At 41.2% G+C, this 24,203-nt stretch overlaps 1 protein-coding gene across 1 annotated transcript; it reads left to right on the top strand.

Moving 5' to 3' along the window:
• Positions 1-1,391: 1,391 nt before the first annotated feature.
• LOC125237723 (myrosinase 1-like) lies at positions 1,392-22,378 on the top strand. Its single transcript, XM_048144886.1, has 12 exons — positions 1,392-1,495; positions 3,596-3,699; positions 4,202-4,349; positions 6,091-6,257; positions 7,099-7,225; positions 13,475-13,605; positions 15,238-15,326; positions 16,522-16,669; positions 18,504-18,667; positions 18,944-19,096; positions 19,783-19,871; positions 21,814-22,378. Exons 1-12 carry the CDS (start codon positions 1,467-1,469, stop codon positions 21,965-21,967), a joined length of 1,503 nt encoding a protein of 500 aa, XP_048000843.1. The 5' UTR covers positions 1,392-1,466; the 3' UTR covers positions 21,968-22,378.
• Positions 22,379-24,203: the final 1,825 nt, after the last annotated feature.

Raw genomic sequence — 24,203 nt, 5'->3', positions numbered from 1 at the left:
CCCAAGGGAATAATGGATTTAGTTTTAAAAATTAATACAATCCGTACAATACTTCAGGCAAAGGATGTTTCAATCTGCCAAGGATTTTTATTGCACAACCAAAATTTTACTATTTAGCTATAAAATATATTATACGATATGAAAAATGAATTTTATTTATGTTTTACAATTATTTCAGTGTGTTTTGCATTTATTTCGTAAACTCAGATAAATTGTTATAATTTACAATCTGACAATATGCTCTCTACTCGCGCTTGACCGCGTGCGTACGCGAGGCACCCACCGTTGCCTAGCAACGGAAAGTACAACAGATATTTAAATGAAATAAGTACAATTTTAGTTTAATTTTATGATTTATATGCTTTTTTGAACGTTGCATTTAATTTATATGCAGTATTATCGTGTTTATTTTCGTTCAAAAAGTGTTTGTTGTCAAAAACAATGGATTTAATATGAATAATCTGATGTAGATCAAGATACACTACTGTTCGCAACGCCACCGGTTGAAGGTTTTGCCTTATGACTGTTTCCTCTGTATTTTACTCTCAAATGTATGAAAAACATTGTGTGTAACTCGGGGAGTATGAATATTACTAACTCGAGTCTTTAAATCGCTCCGGCAAGCCGTCGCGATTTAACTTACTCTCGTTGGTAATATTCAACTTCCTCCCCTTGTTGTTGCACAATGTACTATTAATATCTATTTACGAAGTAATAACCGTCGCTGGTAATTTTAAAGGCAGATACAGGGTGTAATATTTATACATACCTATAATCACGCCTACTACTCAAGTATCAGTGCCACTCTTGGCAAATTTATGATCGGCAATATCATGTATCTGATTCAAAACTCAAAACAATAAAAAGTGTACCTTATTTTGTCCCGATATTTTCCTAAATTTCCATAAATCATAGAATATAGTATAAAATCGCCCGATTAACTCGCCTCGCGCGGAAATTCACCATTGCGTGTGCGCACACATTAGAGACTTTTTGAGAAGGCTAAAGTGTCAATTTTAACAGAATATGATATTTAATGTAGGTATTTTTTAACCTAGGGCATCATAACCAGAAAATATTGTCGGCTATAAAAAATTACATCCTGTATTTCAGTCTGACTCCGCACCTGTCGGCGATTTTTTGATGTAAGGTAATAAATTAAAATAGATATCTCGCCGACGCGCGGCGGCGCCGGGTTAGTGCTAAAGTTAGCCATGTAAGCTGAAGAACTTATTATGTGTTTAACCCCCGACCCAAAAACACTATATAAAAAATCCACTCCACTTACTCGTAATAATCACGTCAATTCGTCGCTCCGTTTTGCTGTGAAAGACGGACGAACAATCAGACACACACACTTTCCCATTTATAATATTAGTTAGTATATATTATCGGTATTATGTTTTGAATGTGATTTGGTGATATATATAATATAATAAGAACAGAAGGATTGTTCAGTTAAAGACATGACTTGGATGCAAGCGGTGATTATCTGGTGAGTACATATTTGCCGTTTTCTCTATGATAGATTTAGTACATATATATTTTTTACATTGTATAGTTTGACCAGTGATTACTCAGAGTACATCTGAACGTCTGCCAAGTTACACCAGTTCGACAGGACTGGCTTGGCAGCCTGTGGTGACGGGTTAGGAATTTCACCACCCCCTTTCTTCCCGTGGGTGTCGTAGAAGTCGACTGTGGGATATGGGTTAAATTGTGGCGTAGACGAGAGGCTGACAACCTGTCACTGCAATGTCACAGTTTCGTTTTCTTTCAACCCCTTATTTTCTAAGAGTGGCACTTAAGCTTTAGTAGCTTCATGTGTTTTGCCTACCCCTTTATGGGATACAGGTGTGATTGTATGTATGTATGTATGTATATTTTTAAAAGCAATAGATCTTATGTAGGTATTTCAAATTTGATTAATTTATAATGTAACGAAAGCACTAAGTAACAATTAAACATCAAAGTTTTGTTACAAATTAATTAAGTAGCAACTTTTCCCGGCTATCAATTTTATAGGTTTAGCAATTTACAGTGGGGCAAACCTCGACTGGGGGGCAATTGTAACAAACGCCGTGGCTTGCGTGGGCGACGGTCGCGCGACGGCGATGCGACGCATCATACGAAATCAAACCTTATCGATATTGAAGTAGACGATGCAATGAGACGCGACGGCGACAATCGCGCGACGGTCGCGCGACCGTCGCCCACGCAAGACACGGATTGTCCATTTTTTCCATTATTACACTATGATATTGAGTTCTACATGTATCCACTGAACACTCCTACCATAATGTAACAGGTGGACACTCTATTTAATAATGCAAACATTGTAAAACATGGAAAAAATGGACCAAGTTCCATTTGCCCCCCAGTCGAGATTTGCCCCGCTGTACCTTATACATTCACTCGTTTTAATCCAATGTCAATTGCCCTCAGGGCCACTTGCACCACCCGCTTAACTCAAAGTTAGTGGGCTGTCAACTGTCAAATTCCATATAAAATGGGTTAACTCACCATTTTCTTTGGTGCAATGGGCCCTAAGAGAGTTGGGACAATACTGACTTTGAAACCTCAACATTTTATTTTAACATTATTAATAAAAAAAATTTTTTTACTGAAATAGAAGCATTTATTCAAAAGTCATCGGTACATGTAAAACTAACTTAAAAATACTAATTAATAAATTATAATACATAATTGAGCTTTTATACGTCCCACTGCTGGGCACAGGCCTCACGTTATTATTTTTACATAATGCGCACTAAACGCTGTGCGAGTATATAAGGTGCTAACAAATTAGTCAAGGATATTTTAAGAGATAATAAATTACATTAAAACAATTAACTTTTAACTATAATTAAGGAACCTTTGTATACCATTTTTTTGTTTTCATTTTCCGAACAAAAAAAATATTATAATTAATTTTTAAAATAATCACCCCTATTATGTACCTGTCAAGAGGTTTAACACTGTCTGTCGTGTCACGTCAAAAGTACTTATGTCCAGAGAGGTCTCATTTAATCATCTTATTAACAGGTTGTTTTAACGTAGCAAATTTGTTTCCTATTTTTCTCCAAAAAACCATAACAAAACCAATGATGTTTCATACTTAAATGTATTTCGAGAGCCGAGTACTATCAGCTGTAAAAATATCCGTGACTAATTTGTTAGCACCTTATATAATAAGTGTACCTCACGATTTTTTTGTTGTTGTCAACAACCAAAAATCGTCTTTCGGAATAGTGTTTTCAAATTTGTATCACTGAAAGGTGTGTCACCGATTGAGGAGAGTTTACCCTACGCGGTAGTCGGTGGCAAACAAGCATGCGGTCCACCTGATGGAAAGCGGTCACCGTTGCCTATGGACGCCTGCAACTCCAGGGGTGTCACATGCGCGTTGCCAACCCATTATGTAGAAAGTTGTAGACTATTTTAAATTGGAATACATAATGTCTCCAGCAGTAGCTTCAAAATCCCATCTTACCCCCTCTGCCATGCATCACTTATCTCCTTATTCATTACCCAACTCCCCCCCGCGAACCCTACTCACCCCAAATTACGGTACTGGTTAACTTGTGTGTAATAGTGCGGCGGTGTGTGTCGCGGCGGCGGAGCGACGCTTCCCTGAGGGGTTCAAGTTCGGTGCGGCCACCGCCTCCTACCAGGTCGAGGGAGCATGGAACGTCAGCGGTAAGTCTCTGTTTACATAATTATATTACTAGACTACGATTGGGTACCGGTTACTAAGCCAAAAATCTAGATTCTGGGGGCACGGCAGTAACCCTGCCAAGTCTAGCAAAAAAGCTGCTCGACCGTACCATCCTTTTCTCGAAGCAATTCAGACCATTTTCAACTCCCTGTTACGTGAAGCACATTACCAGCACTATCCTTAGGCAGTACTTTCACCCTTGAGTAGGCGGCTATTAGCCATTAGGTAGAACTGGAAATGCACCCGCCGGGCATCATGAATTTGTAAAGAATCTCTGTAGTTTAAAGACCACATTGCTCGAATTTTGGCACACATTGCTAGCACTAACTCCTGACGTAAGTACGAGTATATCGCAATTATCGCAGCTCGATATATTGAGGTACACCCGCCATTAATCCTGACGATCGCTAACCCAGCTTCAGATTGACGCGAGTTGACTCGACCATGCGTTCTATAACCTCCGCTAATCGTGCGTTCTTCCAGACAAGGGCGAAAACATTTGGGACCGCTTCGTGCACTCGCGGCCAGAAGCCATAAGCGACCGCAGCACCGGCGATGTCGCGTGCGACTCTTATCACCGCTGGCAAGAGGACATACAGCTGCTTGTGGACATGAATGTGGACTTTTACAGGTGGGTGCTAGGCACTTAGACATTCCAGGTTATCAACAACAGCTGCAGTAGCAACGAGGCCTGGTATTCTTACCACAAGTGGTGAGAGACATTTGGTAACTTGGCACCAAGGTCCAAGACATTCCAGTAGGTCATCAACAACTAAAGCAGCGGAGAGGTCACCTGCGACTCCTACCACCGCTGGCAAGAGGACATACAGCTGCTTGTGGACATGAATGTGGACTTCTACAGGTTGGTGCTGGCACTTAGACATTCCAGATTATTAACAACAGCAGCAGTGGCGACATGGCCTGGAAATCCTCCAACAAGTGGCAGAAAAACATGCAGATATGAATGTGGACTTCTACAGGTTGATGTTAGGCACTTAGACATTCCAGGTTATCAACAACAGCTGCAGTAGCAACGAGACCCTGGTACTCTTACCACAAGTGGTGAGAGACAATGAGGTCGCCTGCGACTCCTACCACCGCTGGTAATAGGACATACAGCTGCTTGTGGACATGAATGTGTACTTCTACAGGTGGGTGCTAGGCACTTAGACATTCCAGGTTATCAACAACAGCTGCAGTGGCGACGTGGCCTGGAAATCCTACCACAAGTGGTGGGAGGACATACAGCTGCTTGTAGATATTAATGTAGACTTCTACAGGTGGGTACTAGGTACCTAGATATTCTAGGAACCAACAGCAGCAGTAGCGACGTCGCCTGGTACTCTTACCATAAGTGGTGAGAGAAATACAACTTCTGCAAGACATTAATGTGGACTTCTACAGATAGTAAACTTGGCAAGTTTGCACCTAGACACTCTAGTGGGTTATCAATAACTACAGCAATGGATATATCACCTGCAACTCCAAAAGAAAATGGCGAGAGGACATGCAGCTGTTTGTACTTAGACATTAATATTATGGAGTTTTTCAGGTAGTTCATGGTTATCAACAACAGTAACAATTTAAAACCGGCCAAGAGCGTGTCGGGCCACGCTCAGTGTAGGGTTCCGTAGTTTTTCGTATTTTTCTCAAAAACTACTGAACCTATCAAGTTCAAAACAATTTTCCTAGAAAGTCTTAATAAAGTTCTACTTTTGTGATTTTTTTCATATTTTTTAAACATATGGTTCAAAAGTTAGGGGGGGGACGCACTTTTTTTCCTTTAGGAGCGATTATATCCGAAAATATTAATATTATCAAAAAACAATCTTAGTAAACCCTTATTCATTTTTTAATACCTATCCAACAATATATCACACGTTGGGGTTGGAATGAAAAAAAATATCAGCCCCCACTTTACTTGTATGGGGGGTACCCTAATAAAACATTTTTTTCCATTTTTTATTTTTGTATTTTGTTGGCGTGATTGATATACATATTGGTACCAAATTTCAGCTTTCTAGTGCTAACGGTTACTGAGATTATCCGCGGACGGACGGACGGACGGACGGACGGACGGACGGACAGACAGACATGGCGAAACTATAAGGGTTCCTAGTTGACTACGGAACCCTAAAAACCTGCCCCGCGACTCCTACAAAAGAACGGAGGAAAACCAGCGGGCGTAGCACACTAGTGGCATAGAAATATTACATAGAGTTATTAATCTAAGACTAGTGGTATAAACTTTATCGCATCGGTGCATCCCTATCGCGCACAAATAGTGCGAAAAGGACGGCCTGGCGTTATATCGTTCATCGCGCGACCATGCTTGCCTACCAGTACTTGCTAATTTTATTTTACTTTTCCAGATTCTCAATATCCTGGTCCCGACTGCTGCCGACCGGGTTCTCGCAACGGGTGAGCGCGGACGGCGCGCGTTACTATGGTGACCTAATCGATGGGCTGCTGGCGAAAGGCATTGAGCCCATTGTGACACTGTACCATTGGGACCTGCCGCAACCTCTGCAGGACTTGGGTGAGACTTTAAAGACTAACCTAACTTTACCACAGCAACTTAGTCAACGGGCTGCTTGGGAAAGGGATTGAGCTTGTAGTGACACTGTACCAGCCATGACCTCTGCAGGACTTGAGTAAGATCTCAATTAACATAGACGACATTCGAAAGATTGCTGGTCATTTCTGAATGAGATCAGCTCAGGATCGGGACAAATGGAGCCGGTACTGGGCTCTAAGACGTGCAACGATTATGAACATTATGATAATTAACCTTTGAAAAATCTCTAGGCTGTTGCAGATCGACAATGCATCTGTAGACACTGTGTACTGCCTGCCTCTGATTTAGGTTAGGTCACGCAAAAATCTTAGCCAAGATTTAAAAGTCCTCCTATGTGCTTGACTTAAAGAATGTCTAGATGGCCCAGTTAAGCACAGCGTATAATTATGCTGCATATGCTTCATATTGTTTTTAGATTTATAATTGTATTTGCATGCATTTAGTTATGTTTTATTGCAAATAAATAATGATTGATTCAGTAAGCGTTTTTAAGTACTTACAAAGTATTTTTGGTATCCCATGAAACCAATTTCCTATAGCGCAATTGTCTATCGCGTCGAATTACTACGTTCCCGCTGATGATACCGATGGTCAATTTCACTATGCTTGGGAAATTTACTGTTGTCTCTGATTTAGTGCGTTTTCACATTATCCGATCCGATATCGGATGTCGCAAGGATTTCAATAAAAAAATCCAAAATGGCGCCTGTGATGTATGGGATATCGGTCCGACATCCGATATCGGATCGGATAATGTAAAAACACACTGGCTGAAGTGTTTTAAAACCATTATTATTTGCAGGTGGCTGGGCTAATCCCATGATCTCGGACTGGTTCGCGGATTACGCTCGCGTGGCGTACAACCTCTATGGAGACCGCGTGAAGACCTGGGTCACCATCAACGAGCCTACCGTCATCTGCGACATTGGGTATGTAAACATGACGGACCAAGATAAAAGCGGGCGCAGCGGCAGAAAGTGCCGAAATTTTAAAACTTATTAAATACAAAAGTCTTGTCAAAGAATACCTTTTTGTACCTTTTGGCGTAGAAACTCTAGGTCCATGGAGTTCCAGCGCGAACAAGTTGTTCACAGAAATCGCGAAGCGTCTGGTTGAGGTAACTGGTGACCGAAGAGCTGGCGACTTTCTCGCACTACGTAACAGCATTGCGATACAGCGAGGAAATATCACCAGTATCTTTGGTACAATGCCTCAAGGGCCTATTTTAGACATTAGCTAGCTTTAAATTTCAATGTCAATTTCAATTTCAATGATTTAAAAAGTAAAGTAAAGTTTAATCTTAGTTTCTTATACACCGTGTTTATTTTCTGGTTTCCTATAAATGCGACACGCAGCTAGCTGCTGATGAACCTAGGTTCATCTTCAGGAACCACCCTGTATATCGCTTTTTGTTAAATTCGAAAAAATATTTTTTTTTCGTTTCCATACATAATAAATGGATTAATTAGTGTGAGAAAACCTTAATCATAACATTAAAGTCATTGTCAAGTGTTTGACGGCACAAATGTCAAAACAAATATCATTAGGAAGTGGTAAGGGATGCCACACACGTGTTCAATAATTAAATATATTTTTTAAATAATTCGATAACCGTAACGCCGTCTCTTGCGTGGGCGACGGTCGCACTACCGTCGCGCGACCGTCGCCGTCGCGTCTCATACTTCCATATCGATAAGGTTTGATTTCGTATGTGTCGCATCGCCGTCGCCCACGCAAGCCACGGCGTTTCTTAGAGAAATTGACTGTATTTGAACTAAAGAATATTCCCTTAAAGTTAACGGAACTCAATAAAAACAGTGTGTATATTGCTTGAGAAACTGTGAGAAGTCGAAAGCTTTAAGGAGTTAGTAGACTTACTTACTTACTTCGTTCTCAGTGGTAGCAACTTACTCGGTGCTTTTGTTGATACATTTAGGATCGAGAAGTTATGTCTATTAGCAGTATCGGGGAAAAGGGGGTTCAGCTAGGGAAAAAGAAACATAAAAAGGGGTTAGTAGATAGATAGCCTTCCGGCTTGGCATAGGACTCTCAATATAGCAGTTTGATTGAGATTAAGGGATTCATACGTCATCGCAAGCCCGAATCCATTAATAGAGCGTAGCCGATGATTACCAAAATATTTTTTATATTATTTACCTTTTAAAAACCAAAATTATGAATAAAATATCTGACGCCTGTAGGTTTTTTTCCTGCTCAAGTTCGTATGTTACTTTGCTCGCACATTTTTCGCAGGCGTTAAGTAGCGTTAACATAATCTCCATGTCTTTTGCCTTTTTGTCCAAGTTAATGTAATTTTCACAAATATTATGCTGAGTTCTAATTAGTGGGTTAATTTATAAGTAATCATATGAGTCCAATAGTCGTTTCTACTTCGCATTAAAGAGCAAATGGGTTGCTATGGTTCACATCGAGGGGTTTTCCGGTACCACTATCTAGTGACCTATCTAGTACCAGTATCTGATCACAAGGCCAAATCTACGGGGTATTTTTAAAGGGCACGTATTTAACCGGGCGACTGAATAACCATAGAAATGGGTATCAAAAATAATAGTTTGGCGACTAAAATGGGGCCTCAAAATATTTAAATATGAGGTAGCATTTTAATGTCATTACGGCTACGGTTTATTCAGACGCGAGTACCAACTATTTATTTGGCAACTGAATTATTATATTGGAAACAATTTAAGAGATACAGTTTAATAGGAATACGGCTGTCTATTAATATAAAATATACAGTTCTTTTAAAATATTTATATAGCAAATTAATATAAAAACTACATTTTAAATTTATACATCGGCACTCATCACCTGAGCTGTCAATTTAATAAAGAAAAGGATTCTTATAAAATATAATGGTCGACAAAATATTATACTTATGGGTAAGAAATTAGGTGTTTGGGAGTGCAGGCAACTTCGTCTATACAATTAATTTAACTTTTCATGACGTTTACTCTATCGAATCTAAGGCTGGCCTTACGCAGTCTTAACATCACTCTGAAAGATTATTTTTTTTGGCAGGAAAACCTTAATATGCTTTGACATAAATCGTTCCGCAGATTTTATAATATCGAATCTTATGCTGGCATAATGTTAAAGAGCAAAATAATCTTCTACATTAAGAGTACTTCCGTAGATTTTTGATTGCATAATATTTAGGCGGTAAAAAGTTGTCCATTTTCTTCCTATTTCTGTTTTGATAGCAAGTCATGTGTGTTGGGGATGCAAGATACCTAACACTCCTCCTCGCTTCGCTCGTCGTCGTACCTAACGGTGCCTCTGGGACTGTATTTCATTTCCTTTTTGCTATCGTTGTTTTGTTCATACAAAGTACCTGAGAATATGACATAGCAAATTTGGTAGGACTTATACGCAGACGTTTCTGCATGATAAAAAAACAGATTTTATATGTGTTTAAAAAAAACCTACTTCCCAATAATTTTTTTTAGTTGCCTCCGCCATTTAAATACTACTTTAAACGATGAGCTAAGTATAATTATTTAGGTGCTAACATCTATATGCCTACAAATATTAATAATCTTACGCTTTACAATACTAGGTGCCAATTATTATTTTAGTCGCCAAAGTATTGTTTAATGTTCCTCGGCAATATTTTTGTCGCTTGAAATTTGCTGCCGTTTTTTCAATAATAATGGTGCTTAGTATTTGAGGCTCATATATTTTTTTTGTCGCCACAATATTAAAACACAGCCAAATTATATTATTGTATGCCCGACATAACGACGACGCGACCTGTTGGCCGTGCCGCCGGCGCGTACCGTATCGTACAGGAACTCGCCGCTGCCCCGCGCCCTCTCACAGCTCAATGCGCTCCTGACATCGACACCTGAGTGCGACTTGTTTGCGTGGCGATGGGCGGCAATATGTAGTGAATGCTTGAGATTGTGTGAGGCGATGGATGCGAGGTGTTCAACTGTTCCTATATAAAATGTCTGTTAGGTGTATGCCTATTATTGTAAATGTATATGTCTACTTTGTTTTTCTTGTTATGTCAGCCTAAGATATGTGACGCAATGGTTAGCTGTAAAGTCATGTACCTAATCATGTTTACCAATAAATAAATAAATAAATAAATAACTTCCCGTTTAATATTTTAGTTGCCCGGTTAATTATATGCCTTTTTAAAGGGCGGTTAGTTGTAAGAATGTTTAGTCAAATAAGTAAGTAAATAAGCGAGTGGGTGCGGGAGATCGGTACAATTTTGTATAGGCCATGACCAGGATGTGAGGTATTACCATAGGGTTTCCTTTAATTACATAACATTGAGGTATATTTCATATACATTACAATACTACACAGTAGCCTTTTAGTTATAATTGTGAGTGTGTTTGGTGGGGCGTCTCACGTTGTCGTTTGGTGGGACGCTTTGCTGAGGATATTCACAGCTTGCACACTTTCACTGTAATTTTAAATAACAGTTTTTTAGTAATATATTGTGTATAACACATTTCAATGAACGGATAACTGGTATTGTCCTAAGACTATGTAAAAATACTTATGTAAGTTGAATATTTACGGCTGTTGTTGTCCTAAATACCAATAAATAAAATAAGTCAAATTTGGCGGCCGAAGCTCTCAAACGCCGCAAAGATGCCGGTCTCCTGCACACAGGGCCGGATTAAGGGTAGAGCGAGTGGAGCGGCCGCTTTAGGCGCCACATGGTAAGGGGGCGCCAAAATCGAGAATGTGGAAAAATCCATACAAAAAAATTACACATTGCGTGGGCGCGCACATATCACATAATGGCAAGCGGAGTCGGGAATGAATCCAGCTATTGAAAATCTAGATCTGTAATTCAGATTAAGTGGATAGTTGCACCACATTGCCAACATATATCAACACTCATAAGGGTGTTGTTGCTAGGGCGCCGTAAAAGGAGGATTCTCCCTTGATGAACCACATTGTTGTGCGGCCGAACGACAAAGTTACGGCGCTATCCAAATGCAAAAATATGAGTCTATCCGATAGTTCAAAGCGGAGTTTCTCATAAAGCCAAAGGCGCAAAACGTCTCAGAGAGGCGCAATTTTGTGAGTCACAAGAGATGATGAGCGAACTTCAAAGCACTAAGATCCCGAAGGGCACTTAGTGGCAAAATACCGAAATGGGCATCCCGACGGTGACGATCGAATCCGCAGTCAATCTCTTATTAACTCTTAGTATTATAAAAATAGTAGGGATGGCGAAATATAATGCCTAAAAGTCGGGAACATAGGCGCCCTGTGAAGTCAAAATACCCCAAAATATGCCAAAGACGCAGCTCTGCAGGAGATCAACGCTTAATTCTTAATAAATTGCGTCAATTGAAAAAAAAATCGCGCTTACTATTTATATCAGTTCTCTTTTAGTTACTAGGAAAAATTCCGCGCTCGCGTTTTCATTTCAAGTCTGCTTTCCTGACTTGGTGCTCCATTTTGTTTGTTATTTTATGTAGGTACAACGTTCAGCCCCACGTAACTATACTAGGGTGCGACTGAGAAAGTTCAACCCATTGTCCCTTTCGTACTATGTATGATGAAATCCATAAAATTTTAATCTTCAAATTACGGCGTTTGCAGTGGAAACTGTGGCCATGGAGCGGCGATGCCCTTAACCTTTTCCGCGTCTTAAGGTGGCCACTGACGAGCCTTCCAACAGTCCAAATGGCGTGGTTGCATTCCAAAATCGACCCGTGAATGTCAAAAACGTATAATGTGTGTTTTAAACGGCATCCTGAACGTGGATTTCCATTTGGATTGAAATCCACCACGCCACGCCATTTGGACGTATCGGCGTGGCGACTTTGGAGTGACCGTCAGTGCTAGAAACGTACACAAAATGCGCACCACGCCATCTGGACGCACTCCAAACGCTCCGTGAATGTGCAAAACTACGTCCATTTTTATTCAGTCTGCACGACGCTGCCGCCAAATAAAGACACGAACACGATAATAGGTAAACATGTCAGGCCGAAATTTCGTTTTATCTATACAAGAAGAGTATCGTAATAATCCATGTTTATGGCAAGTTACAAACTAGCGATTCTGCGATAACTTTTGAATTTTCGATAATAATCATGTCGCTTATTTTTTGTATGTAGTTTTTAGACTATTGATCGAATATAATAATAATATTTCTGGTACTTGCTTGGCTAGAAATTTAGGTATTTCAATAACACCTCTGGACTTATGAAATGGATCGATCGTCAGTGTGCTAAATAATTGGACGCCTTCCATTTGGATGAATCCATTGTAACGGCATCCATTTGGAAGGTTCGTCAGTGGCCACCTTTAAAACAAAAACTCCGGGAGACTTCAGGTGACCCTAGGGCTGGCTCATCCTTGGCCAAAGAATTGGCATTGCTATTCAGCTAGGGAATGTAGCCAGCCTCATGGGCACACTTCCACAGGGGACGGACTTGACCTCACATAGTTTTTATTTATTTTAGTTATTATTTTTTTTTTTTTTAATTTATTGAAAACAAAGATTACAGTTATACAGTTTCTAGTTTTTTCGCCAAACTTACGTTTAACGGCGAATTGAAGCACTCATTTTCAAAGTTAGTACCTTAAATTATATTAAAAGACTTATTCTATGAATGAATGAATGAATGAATGAATGAATGAATGAATGAATGAATGAATGAATGAATGAATGAATGAATGAATGAAATATTTATTTGTATCAAACAAGCGTATATACAGGTCTTACATAATAGTGGTTTTTCATGAACGATTCTTGTTTTGCCATTCTAGTGTTAATAGATAATAATATCTTATGAATAACTAATGGCGCTTTTCATTAACGCTTTAAAAACCTGAATTAGCCAAAAAATCGCTGTCCCTATCTGTCATGTTGACTTATGTATATGTGAGAAAGGGACCAAGCACCCCTTTAATTAATCAGTTCAGTAACTATTTTAAAAATGCGAGGGTAATTTTTCATTCAGGCTTTGTACCTAATATTTAGCAACTTCTTAATATTTGATTTAAAGATGTTTTTACTTCGACATTTCATTTTGTTAGTTTGAGATTAAGTTTAATTTAGATTCGTTTTTGATTTAATTGCATTCTATTTATTGTTTTTTGCTTTATGCATAACTTATTATAGTTTATAACTTGTCAAATCTAATTTGGACTAAAATATTTACTTTGTATTCTAGGTACAACAACTTGATCGCACCGGGACTGGAGTCAGAGGGGCGGGGCTCATATCTCTGCACCAAGCATGTCCTGCTCGCGCACGCCAAGGCCTACAGGCTGTACGAGAGAGACTTCAAACCTAAATATCAAGGTATGTATGACGACCTGTGTGCGTAGCCGAATGGCACAAACGCTCACGAAACGAAACGCTCGTAGATATCTATATCTATCGCTCGTGCGTATTGGCAGATATCTATATCTATCGCTCGTGCGTATTGGCGCGACAGAGCCAGACTACCTTTCGCGGCTTTTCGTTATCGTTTCGCGTCGTAGAAATGCCATTCGGCTACGGCACATGTGTGCGTAGCTGCACAAACGTTCACGATAATATTATTTCTTTCGTTGTTATTAGGGAATGCAATAACCGACCAAATTTCATAACCGGTTATGGTTTCGGTTATGCCCGAAAAATAACCGGTAACCGGTTATAATTGGTTACGGTTATTTTCAAAAATAAGTGGTTTTTTTTACAAAATACAAATTCTTTATTTGTCGAACATAGGTGTATTAATTATGATGGTTACAGGTATATATTCTTGTTTCACTATATCGTACCCGAGGGCATACGAATGTTTCATTCGAATAATCGAAAAAATACAATAATAAAGCGAATAGAACGTAAGTAGGTATAAGTGTTTTTCTAATAAAACCCGCGAATGAGAAAAAGTGAAAATCGTTCGAATCACATGTACTTAAGGGAAGAAATTTGTTATAAGTATTTTCGTTACAAAAGTACAAGAATGACTAAAACGATAGTCACAGGAAAAAAAACAGTATTTCCTAGTCACTAAAAGATGAAATTCATCTAATTTCAGACATAGAATAGTAACCGACAATAACCGTAACCGGTTATTTGAGCTTCAAAATAATCGGTTATGAAAATTTTGTCTAATAACACAGAATATATTTATAATAACCGGTTACGGTTATAGATAACAGTTTTTCATTCCCAAGTAGCTATCTAACCCTATCGCTCAACTTGCGTATTGGCGGTGGCGCGACAGAGCCGGACGTTTCTGCGACGTTTCGATGGAGTTTCATTTCACGTCGCAGAAATGACATTCGGCTACGCCCCCCGGCCTAGTGCGTAGTGACCTTGCTTGCCGCGGCCCTGGGTTCGAATCCCGGGCAGGGCATTTATTTTGTGCTTACCGTGCGTGGGAGTCAAGGGATGTCAATCTGTCAGGAACAAAATATCTGTGAACAAATAAATGCCCTTATCGGAATTCGAACCGAGGGCTAGAAGGATAGTAATTTTGTGATACATCTATTTTGCGTTATCTATTTAGACATATCACAACATTGTTTTGGAGTATATATTTACAGTAAACATGTAAATTATGCAATAAACTGAAACTTGATAAACGCATGTCACAGTTCAATATTTCGATACTTAATCTTGTTTTATTTATAACGTTTACAGTTCACAATAATACGCCTGTAGTGTAGATAATAATAAAATTACTATCGTTCTTTGTCAATATTGTTATCAACACACGCGACCAATTATTCTGCAACATATGTATTACTAGCTTTTGCCCACGGCTTCGCTCGCGTTAGAGGAGACAAAAAGTAGCCTATGTCACTCTCCATCCCTTCAACTATCTCCCCTTAAAGAATCACGTCAATTCGTCGCTCCGTTTGGCCGTGAGAGATGGACAAACAAACAAGACACACAGTTTCCCATTTATAATATTAGTATGTATTTTGTGTTGTGTTGCAGGACAGGTGTCCCTGACCAATCACATGATGTGGTTTGAGCCCGCCACGGAGCAAGACGTCGAGCTTACGGAACTCGTCAAAACTCTTTCGGTAAGCTGCCCAAGTGTACAAGGCACTAATAAATTTACAAAAACCGGCTAAGAGTGTGTCGGGCCACGCTCAGTGTAGGGTTCCGTAGTTTTTCGTATTTTTCTCAAAAACTACTGAACCTATCAAGTTCAAAACAATTTTCCTAGAAAGTCTTTACAAAGTTCTACTTTGGTGATTTTTTTCATATTTTTTAAACATATGGTTCAAAAGTTAGAGGGGGGGGGACGCACTTTTTTTTAATTTAAGAGCGATTATTTCCGAAACTATTAACATTATCAAAAAATGATTTTAGTAAACCCTTATTCATTTTTAAATACCTATCCAACAATATATCACACGTTGGGGTTTGAATGAAAAAAAATATCAGCCCCCACTTTGCATGTAGGGGGGGTACCCTAATAAAACATTTTTTCCCATTTTTTATTTTTGCACTTTGTTGGCGTGATTCATATACATATTGGTACCAAATTTCAGCTTTCTAGTGCTAACGGTTAATGAGATTATCCGCGGACGGACGGACGGACGGACGGCCGGACGGACGGACGGACGGACGGACGGACGGACAGACAGACATGGCGAAACTATAAGGGTTCCTAGTTGACTACGGAACCCTAAAAACGACTTGATGTGGCTGATGACATGGAAATAATACCAGTGTAATACTTACCAACCAATTCATCACCATCATCATCATATCAGCCCTTTATCACCCACTGCTGAGCATAGGCCTCTTCTAGTACCCCATGTATCCCGGTCCTGAGCTAGTCTCACCCAGTTGTGACCCGCAATTTTGCGGATGTCGTCCACCCAACGAGCTAACGGATGCCAAGCGCTTCTTACATCTGTGAGCGGCCACCATTCTGTTAACATTTTAGTCCACCTGCCATCACCAACAAAATTACACAAATCTAATTTTATGTACATAATTATAAACGCCAGTGTTCTGACTGACCAACATCTTCATTACTTATCTTCATTAGGTTAACTGGAAGAAATCCCTATCAGAGATAAGTTCGCCTTTGTACTTCCTCCTTCTTCTTCCTTTTATATCTGACGTCTTGTATATTGTATCTTAATGCTGGTGGTAGTAGGTATTTCCTGTTAGTTAACCTAACGACGTGTCGAATTTAACGGAAAACAAAAAAAAATACGTTACTTTCTTTGCTCAGCTTCTTTTCCTTCTTATTTATCCCAGATCCAACGGTACTGCCACCCCATCTTCTCTTCTGAGGGAGGCTGGCCGCCGGCGCTGGAGCGGTACATAGCAGAGAAGAGCAGAGAGGAAGGCGAGCCGCGCTCCAGGCTGCCGCCCTTCACGCAGGAGGAAAAAGAGATGCTTAGAGGTAAGAATTTGCTGATTAGCTCTTATGACAAGGGCTACTGCGGTTAAAATCAATGTATAGGATATCTACCTAATTATAAAATCTTGCGAATAGAATCCTGGTACCTAAAGGTGTGAGGAGCAGAAATATTTCTTTCGAAGTTATGGGTATTTTTTGTGTAGCTGAGCATTTCTTTTTTTTTCTTGCCAATATTTTTTTTTAATTGTTTTAGGGAATTTTAGGTTAATTGTACTCAGAATCACGAGTACTTTCAATCTCACTGGGAGACAAAAAGTGTCCCAGAATTTCCATACATTTTTGTTACTATTCTCTTTTGTTACCCCATACAAAATGTACGGAAAATGGTAACAAAATAAGAAAAAATCGTATGGGACAATTTTTTAACTACTAGGATTGAAAAGACTAGTAATTCTGAGTAGAAATAGCTTTTTTTTTTCCAAAAATATCATTCATAAAAGTGGCAAAAAAAAAATATGCTCAGCTGTTCTATTTGTATAATATTCCTATATACCTTGTATCTTTCTATGTCAGAAATCTCATAGATCCTATCAGTGGGACTTACTTTTAGTGCCTATATGATCAAATAGGGAAGACAGATCACATGAAACTATTCAAGTTTCAGAGCCACTCCATATCCGACAGTCGACTTCTACGACAGCCATGGCCGAAAAGTGGATGGTAGAATTTTTAGCCCGTCACCACACGTGGGGTTAATAAAATAATATAAAAAAAATAGAAATCATTTATTTACAGGTTCCATAACATATTATGGAACCTGTTTTCTGAAATGTCTGAATTAAATTAGTCTAACATTCATCATCTTCATCATCTTCCTTGCGTTATCCCGACATTTGCCACGACTCACGGGAGCCTGGGGTCCGCTTTGACAACTAATCCCAAGATTTGGCGTAGGCGCTAGTTTTTACGAAAGCGACTGCCATCTGACCTTCCAACCCGAAGGGTAAACTTAGACCTTATTGGAATTAGTCCGGTTTCCTCACGATGTTTTCCTTCACCGAAAAGCGACTGGCAAATATCAAATGACATTTCGCACATGAGTTCCGAAAAACTCATTGGTGCGAGCCGGGGTTCGAACCCGCGACCTCCTGAACGAAAGTCGCACGTACTTACCGCTAGGCTACCAGCGCAAATTAGTCTAACATTAAGTTTAAATAAAATAAAACAGTAAGTAAAAATAAAGTAACACAGGAACACAACACAAACAATAATTTCACGGATCCCTCACGTGCAGATCCACGGACCGACCAAGGACGGGCGAGTCCAGCCTGTCTGCTATCATCCGCAGGACGCTGTTGCCGCTCTCTCGCACACGTCACATTACGGACGCCGACTTTTTGCGCATTACCTATCGCATAAAATCATCGACAGCGGCGTCCGCAAACATGCCCGACGCGATTCAACGGCGAGGGAGCCTCAACAATGCCCTGAAAATGCATTATTATACTGCACTCTAAGTGCATTGTACCGATTGTACGCCCGCTGCGTAAAACCAACCCATAGACCACACGTGTAGAAGCTTTGGCGATAGAAGCTTTGGTAATAGTGTATTCGTCTAATCGTTTATACAGTTCAATCGTTTTCGTTTTCTTTTAACCCCTTAATTGCCAAGAGTGGCACTGAGACTTTAGTAGTTTCATGTGCTCTGCCTACCCCTTTAAGGGATACAGGCGTGATTTTATGTATGTTGTATGTATGTATATTTATAAAGTGCAATTAAACTCCTGGTTTAGCGTTTAACCCGAATTATTTAGCTAATCCTGCAAGTAGACCTAAGAATATCCTGGAACCGTGACAAATAAAACATTCCTCACAGGCTCGTACGACTACCTCGGTTTGAACCACTACACGACGCGCACAGTCCGTCCCGCGGCGCCGGGCGAACACATCGGCACTCACCTTTTCGATGGGTTTAAGGAGCTGGGCGTCGTTTTAGGAGCCAAGCCTGAGTGGCCAACTACAATGTCTCACTGGTTTATGGTAAGGACATCATCTTACTTCCACTTCCATACGTTTGAGGAGCAGCTTGTTAGCGTATCGTAGCTTAAGTGATTGTGACTCTGGCTAGGTAACCTGTAGGGCAATCATGGTCGCGCGATAAATAAAAACATCGGGCCGTCCCTATCGCACTTACAAATAGTGCGATAGGGACGTAAGCTGAAGTTCCCGGCTCAGCCACCAGTGGGCCTTGCCGTTTTTTCTTTCGTGTATGATATCTATTTCAATTTTTTCAAATATCATTTGTCCGACACACAGGTGCACCCTGAGGGTTTACGCGCCCTGCTGGTTTCCATGAAGCAGCAATACGGAGACGTGCCCATCTTCATCATGGAGAACGGGCTCTCCGACACGGGAGCTGACCTTGATGACCAACCCAGGGTGGACTACTACAGGAGCTACTTGGAGCAGGTGAGGATACACTCGACACTGTACCGAAGCAAAAATGATCAAATCCATAGGTGGCCGAGCCGGGAATCGAACCTCTGTCTTGAGTTAACGTCGTTACCTCTAGCCGGGTGTTCTAGAGATAGACTTTTTCGCGTAAGTTAAAGATCCGGATTCGATTCCCTGCCGGCCACCGGTTTAATGTATGGTCTTATATTGACCGGGATATAGATCGTGGTTACCTTTTTGATTTTTGTCTAGCTCCCGATATTTCGACGCAGTTGCATGCATCATGAATATCATGATCACGGAAAACTGAAGAAGGCAGGTGGATGTCAAAGTTGCGTAGACAACGCGCGATCTACGCAACTTTGACATCCACCCGCCTTCTTCAGTTTTCCGTGATCATGATGCATGTAACTGCGTCGAAACATCGGGAGCTCGACAAAAATCAAAAAGGTAACCACGATCTATATCCCGGTCAACATGTCTAATGAAAATAACCGTTAATCATTCAAAACTCATAATGTATGGTGCCTATTACAGACGGAATAATTAATGTTTTGCATAGTACTAGACCTAGGTACAATCTGAGATTTGTGTGACAAGGTAGATTGGCTCACTTTATTGTAAACTAGCACCTATGTATACCCTATCTTTCGCAAATAAATGACTTATGATTTATGACTTTGACTTAAAAACGTATACAGGTGTTGCTGGCGATAGAAGATGGAGTGAGAGTGGTGGGCTACACAGCGTGGTCGCTGCTGGACAACTTCGAGTGGATGGACGGCTACCAGTGAGTACTGTCTGTGTGTGTGTGTGTGTGTGTGTGTGTGTGTGTGTGTGTGTGTGTGTGTGTGTGTGTGTGTGTGTGTGTGTGTGTGTGTGTGTGTGTGTGTGTGTGTGTGTGGAGCAGGATGGAGTGAGGGTGGTGGGCTACACCGCGTGGTCGCTGCTGGACAACTTCGAGTGGATGGACGGCTACCAGTCAGTACAGCCCGGAGCTAGCAATGTACAGATGTATTGCAATAGTTATTTGTTATACAAGGGGGCAAAGTTGTATTTTAACGCCGAGTGTGGAATTGAAAAACGAGCAAGTGAAAGGATTCTATAGTTGAACCACGAGCGAAGCGAGTGGTTCGAGAATAGAATACTGAACTTGCGAGCTTTTTAACACACGAGAAGTAAAATACATTTGTAACACAAAACTTTTCCCCTCACTATAGCGAGGAAACTACAACGCAAAAAATGCGTTTATCACTGCTTCCAGTAGTTCCACAGGTGGTAAATCATCTTTATTACTAGATTCACCTACTTTTATCAATTTTAAAGCAGTTAATTTGACTTTATTCAAGGTCAAATTACTTTACCCACTAGTGGATAAAATGCGTTTTTACCCGCTGGTATTAAAGGACAAAACACGTGTTTCCGAGCTAGTGAGGGGAAAAAAGATTTGTCTTCGTATTGTTACGGAAGGAAACGTACGAACGTGTCAAGCTATATCTATCAGTCTCAATACAAATTGTAGCTACTAACATTGACTGAACCAGCATGACAAATACGAACGTTTCCAGAAAAATACGCACTACATCTGTACAAGTTGTCTCAAAATTTTCGTCAATTGCTTACTGAAAGTTTTCATGAGAAAAGCCTCGTGCAAGTTGCCATTGAAAACATTTTCTTTAAGATTAGAATGTATTTATTACGTAATGTTTCCAACAGTTGACGATCGCTTCATTTGATCTTTGAGTTACACACTGGCTTTAATACATACCAGTGGCGGCTGGTGAAAATTTCTGCTAGGCAACACCGAGCAAAAAGAAACCTACCTTAACCTTAGGTACTTTACTAGTAATCAATTTTAGGCAAGCCGGTGGGAATCGGCTTGTATGGATCAGCCGCTGCTGATACATACAGATGTAGTGCGGAAAGGGTTTCCTTCGGAAACGTTCGTATTTGTCATGCTAGTTCAGTCAATGTCAGTACATCTTGTACTGAGACTGACTGAAATAGCATGACACGGTCGTACGTTTCCGTAACAATACGAAGGCAACTCTTTTCGCACTACATCTGTACATACATACATATAATCCCATAAAGGGGTAGGCAGAGAGCACATGAACTACTAAGTTTCAGTGATACTCTTGGCAAACTTCCAAATTGTGACATTGCAGTATTTGCAGTGACAGGTTGCCAGCCTCTCGCCTACGCCACAATTTAACCCAGATCCCACAGTCAACTTCTACGACACCCACGGGGTGGTGAAATTTTCAACCCGTCACCATACGGGGGCTTTATCAATTCTTCAAATTTAGATGCAAAAACGTGACAGTCAATTGACAGAATGTTTTTAAGGTATGTTACGAAGTTTCACTTCTTCCGTGCGGAGGGGCTTCACAGACTCGTCGTCATCCTTGCGTTTTTTGCCACGGCTCATGGGAGCCCGGGGTCCGCATTGACAACTAATTACAACATTTGGCGTGGGCAGTTTTGCGAAAGTTACTGCCATCTGACGTTCCAACCCGAAGGGTACCTAGGCCTTATTGGAATTATTCCGGTTTCTTCGCGATGTTTTCCTTCACTGAAAAGCGACTGGCATATATCAAATGGCATTTCGCACATGAGTTCCGAAAAACTCATTAGTACGAGTCAGGGTTCGAACCCGCTACCTCCGGATCGACAGTGCCAGCGCTTTATGAGGGACTTGAGGCACTATTTTTATTATCTTTTTCTCTCAGGTCCCGCTACGGACTGCACCACGTGGATTTCTCGTCAGAGCTGCGCACGCGCACGGCGCGCCGCTCCGCCAGATACTACGCAGCCGTCGCGCGCACTAAAGACATCCATGCGCAGTACCAGTTTAACAAGACGAACACTGTGAAAGGCGTTTGATTACGACATCCATTTACGTGACGAAAGGGAAAAAAACCGCACCACTATAGAACTTATAGAGTACTATCATACAGTATGGCCACTCCCTGCTTCCCACTGAAAGTGCCGCCCGCTCTCGGTTACCTCACAGTTAGCGCCTATCAAGAACGCGACCAGTCGACCTGTCATATCTCACTCATACAAGCATGGTACGCGTTCGCCTACACGACCTTAGACTGGTGCGTACTAAACGCACTTCTTTCATAATATACACAGTGAAATACAAACTTTGCACAGTGAGTTTTAAGGTCATAATGAACAACCTTTATTATGCCTCATTTGCCCGAGGTGAAGTGTGACTATAGTGTCGTCCCACTTTTATTTTCTAGTCTTATCCAGCCTGTTTTCTCTAATATATTTTAGTGTATTCTATGTTTCATTTGTTTAATTCTAAGATCTGTCTCCGGAGGCCGATCTCGATCTCACCAAGGGCCACCTGCACCAACGAAAATGGAGGTTAACCGTCGGGTTTACCCACCATTTTATATGGAATTTGACAGTTGACAGTCCACTAATCCCGAGTTAATTAAAAGGTTGGTGAAAGTGCGCCTAAAACTCCTATATAAGTCATCGCGTGCATTAAAGACATCCACGCGCGGTACTAGTTTAGCTTGATGATAGCTGCATTGTTACTCATACATTTTCAATATCAGGCCCCGTAGCCGAATGGCATTTCTCCGACGCCAAACGAAAGCGATACGCCGCTGGCTCTGTCGCGCCAATACGCAAGCGCGATAGAGATAGATATCTACTAGCGCTTCGTTTCGTGAGCGTTTCGTGAGCGATTGTGCCATTCGGCTAGCCACCCAGTTAATTTAGTATGGAGAACGACAAATCAGAATCTAATTCAAAATATGTATTAAATAAATAAATAAATAAATATTATAGGACATTCTTACACAGATTGACTGAGCCCCACGGTAAGCTCAAGAAGGCTTGTGTTGTGGGTAGGTACTCAGACAACGATATAGATAATATACAAATACTTATAATATACTTTATTTAGTTAATACTTAAAAAAAACAACAATCGTTTATGAAAATAACCTACTTACAAAATAAAACTTAAAGAAATAAACTAAAACTACCTAAAATAAAACTTAAAATAATAAACTAAAACTACCTAAAAATAAAACCTAAAATAATAAACCTTGCCCACGTGGCAAGGTACCCATCACGCAGGCAGCATTCCCGCGCTGTATTGCGATTGCAATCTTTTGCGCGAGAAAACTGCCCGCGCGAAGGTCCCCCGTTGACTCCCTCAACCGCCTGCCCAGTTCTCTGCAGAGCCCGCGCGCACCGCCACCCCACGGACCGAGTGTCTCGACACCAAAAGCTACAAATTCGTAATTGGTGCCGAGACAGCTATATTTATTTCTTTTAAAACGCTCTCGGGCGTCAGCCGCCGCCCCGGCATTTTTAGTGGTGGCTGAAATGTAGGACGCTGCCAGCGTATCGGTGCAGGTAGCGTCCCACACCAGCGCACGACCCATCCTCCAGGGAATCAACGACATCCCATCAGGGCGCTTGCCGTCGTCCCGCGCGATCTGGGGTTCTAAAGCAGCTGGGACGCCGGCGCTGACGAGCGATCGCCTTAAGATGTCGTTGAGTGCCGCGTGACGGGACAGCCGACCGGCGCCCGAAGAGCAGGATAGTCCGTGGTGCCCGAGACGATCAACTGCGGCCCCGCAAGAGGTGCAGCTGTGGTCAACACACACATCAGCCCCAACTCGGAGTCCTGCTGCGATTCGGAGGGTTTGCGGGTCGATGAATGTGCCTGTGTTTGGTGATGGGTATGCATGTAACCATTGTCCAGACTCGGGCCGGGACACTGCCAGGAGCCTTGCGCGGTCTTTACCCGAGGACGTATGGAGTAGGGCTTTCAGGACAGTATCACAGGCTATGTTATCCCAAGCTCTCTGCCCTTTAGGTCCGGAAGGTATTTTTAAGTTTAGTCCAGCTACCCAGGCATCCTTGGCCTCCTCCATGCACGCGATCTCCCAGTTTGATGCCGCTGGGGCATTGAGGATTTTACCTGCGAGATCAGACGTGCTATGGATTGAGGACAAGAATGCCGGCAGAGCGACACTAGATATTTTGCGTGTTCCTAAACCGCCGAACCTAATGGGCAAAGACGCCTGAGTCCATGACTGGTCACTGAAGCGAACATTAAGAATTGATTCAACTTGTGCCTTAAG

The sequence above is a fragment of the Leguminivora glycinivorella genome, chromosome 22, assembly GCF_023078275.1.
Source record: "Leguminivora glycinivorella isolate SPB_JAAS2020 chromosome 22, LegGlyc_1.1, whole genome shotgun sequence".
Classification (NCBI taxonomy): Eukaryota; Metazoa; Arthropoda; class Insecta; order Lepidoptera; family Tortricidae; genus Leguminivora; species Leguminivora glycinivorella.
This window is presented reverse-complemented; position numbering and strand designations above follow the sequence as displayed.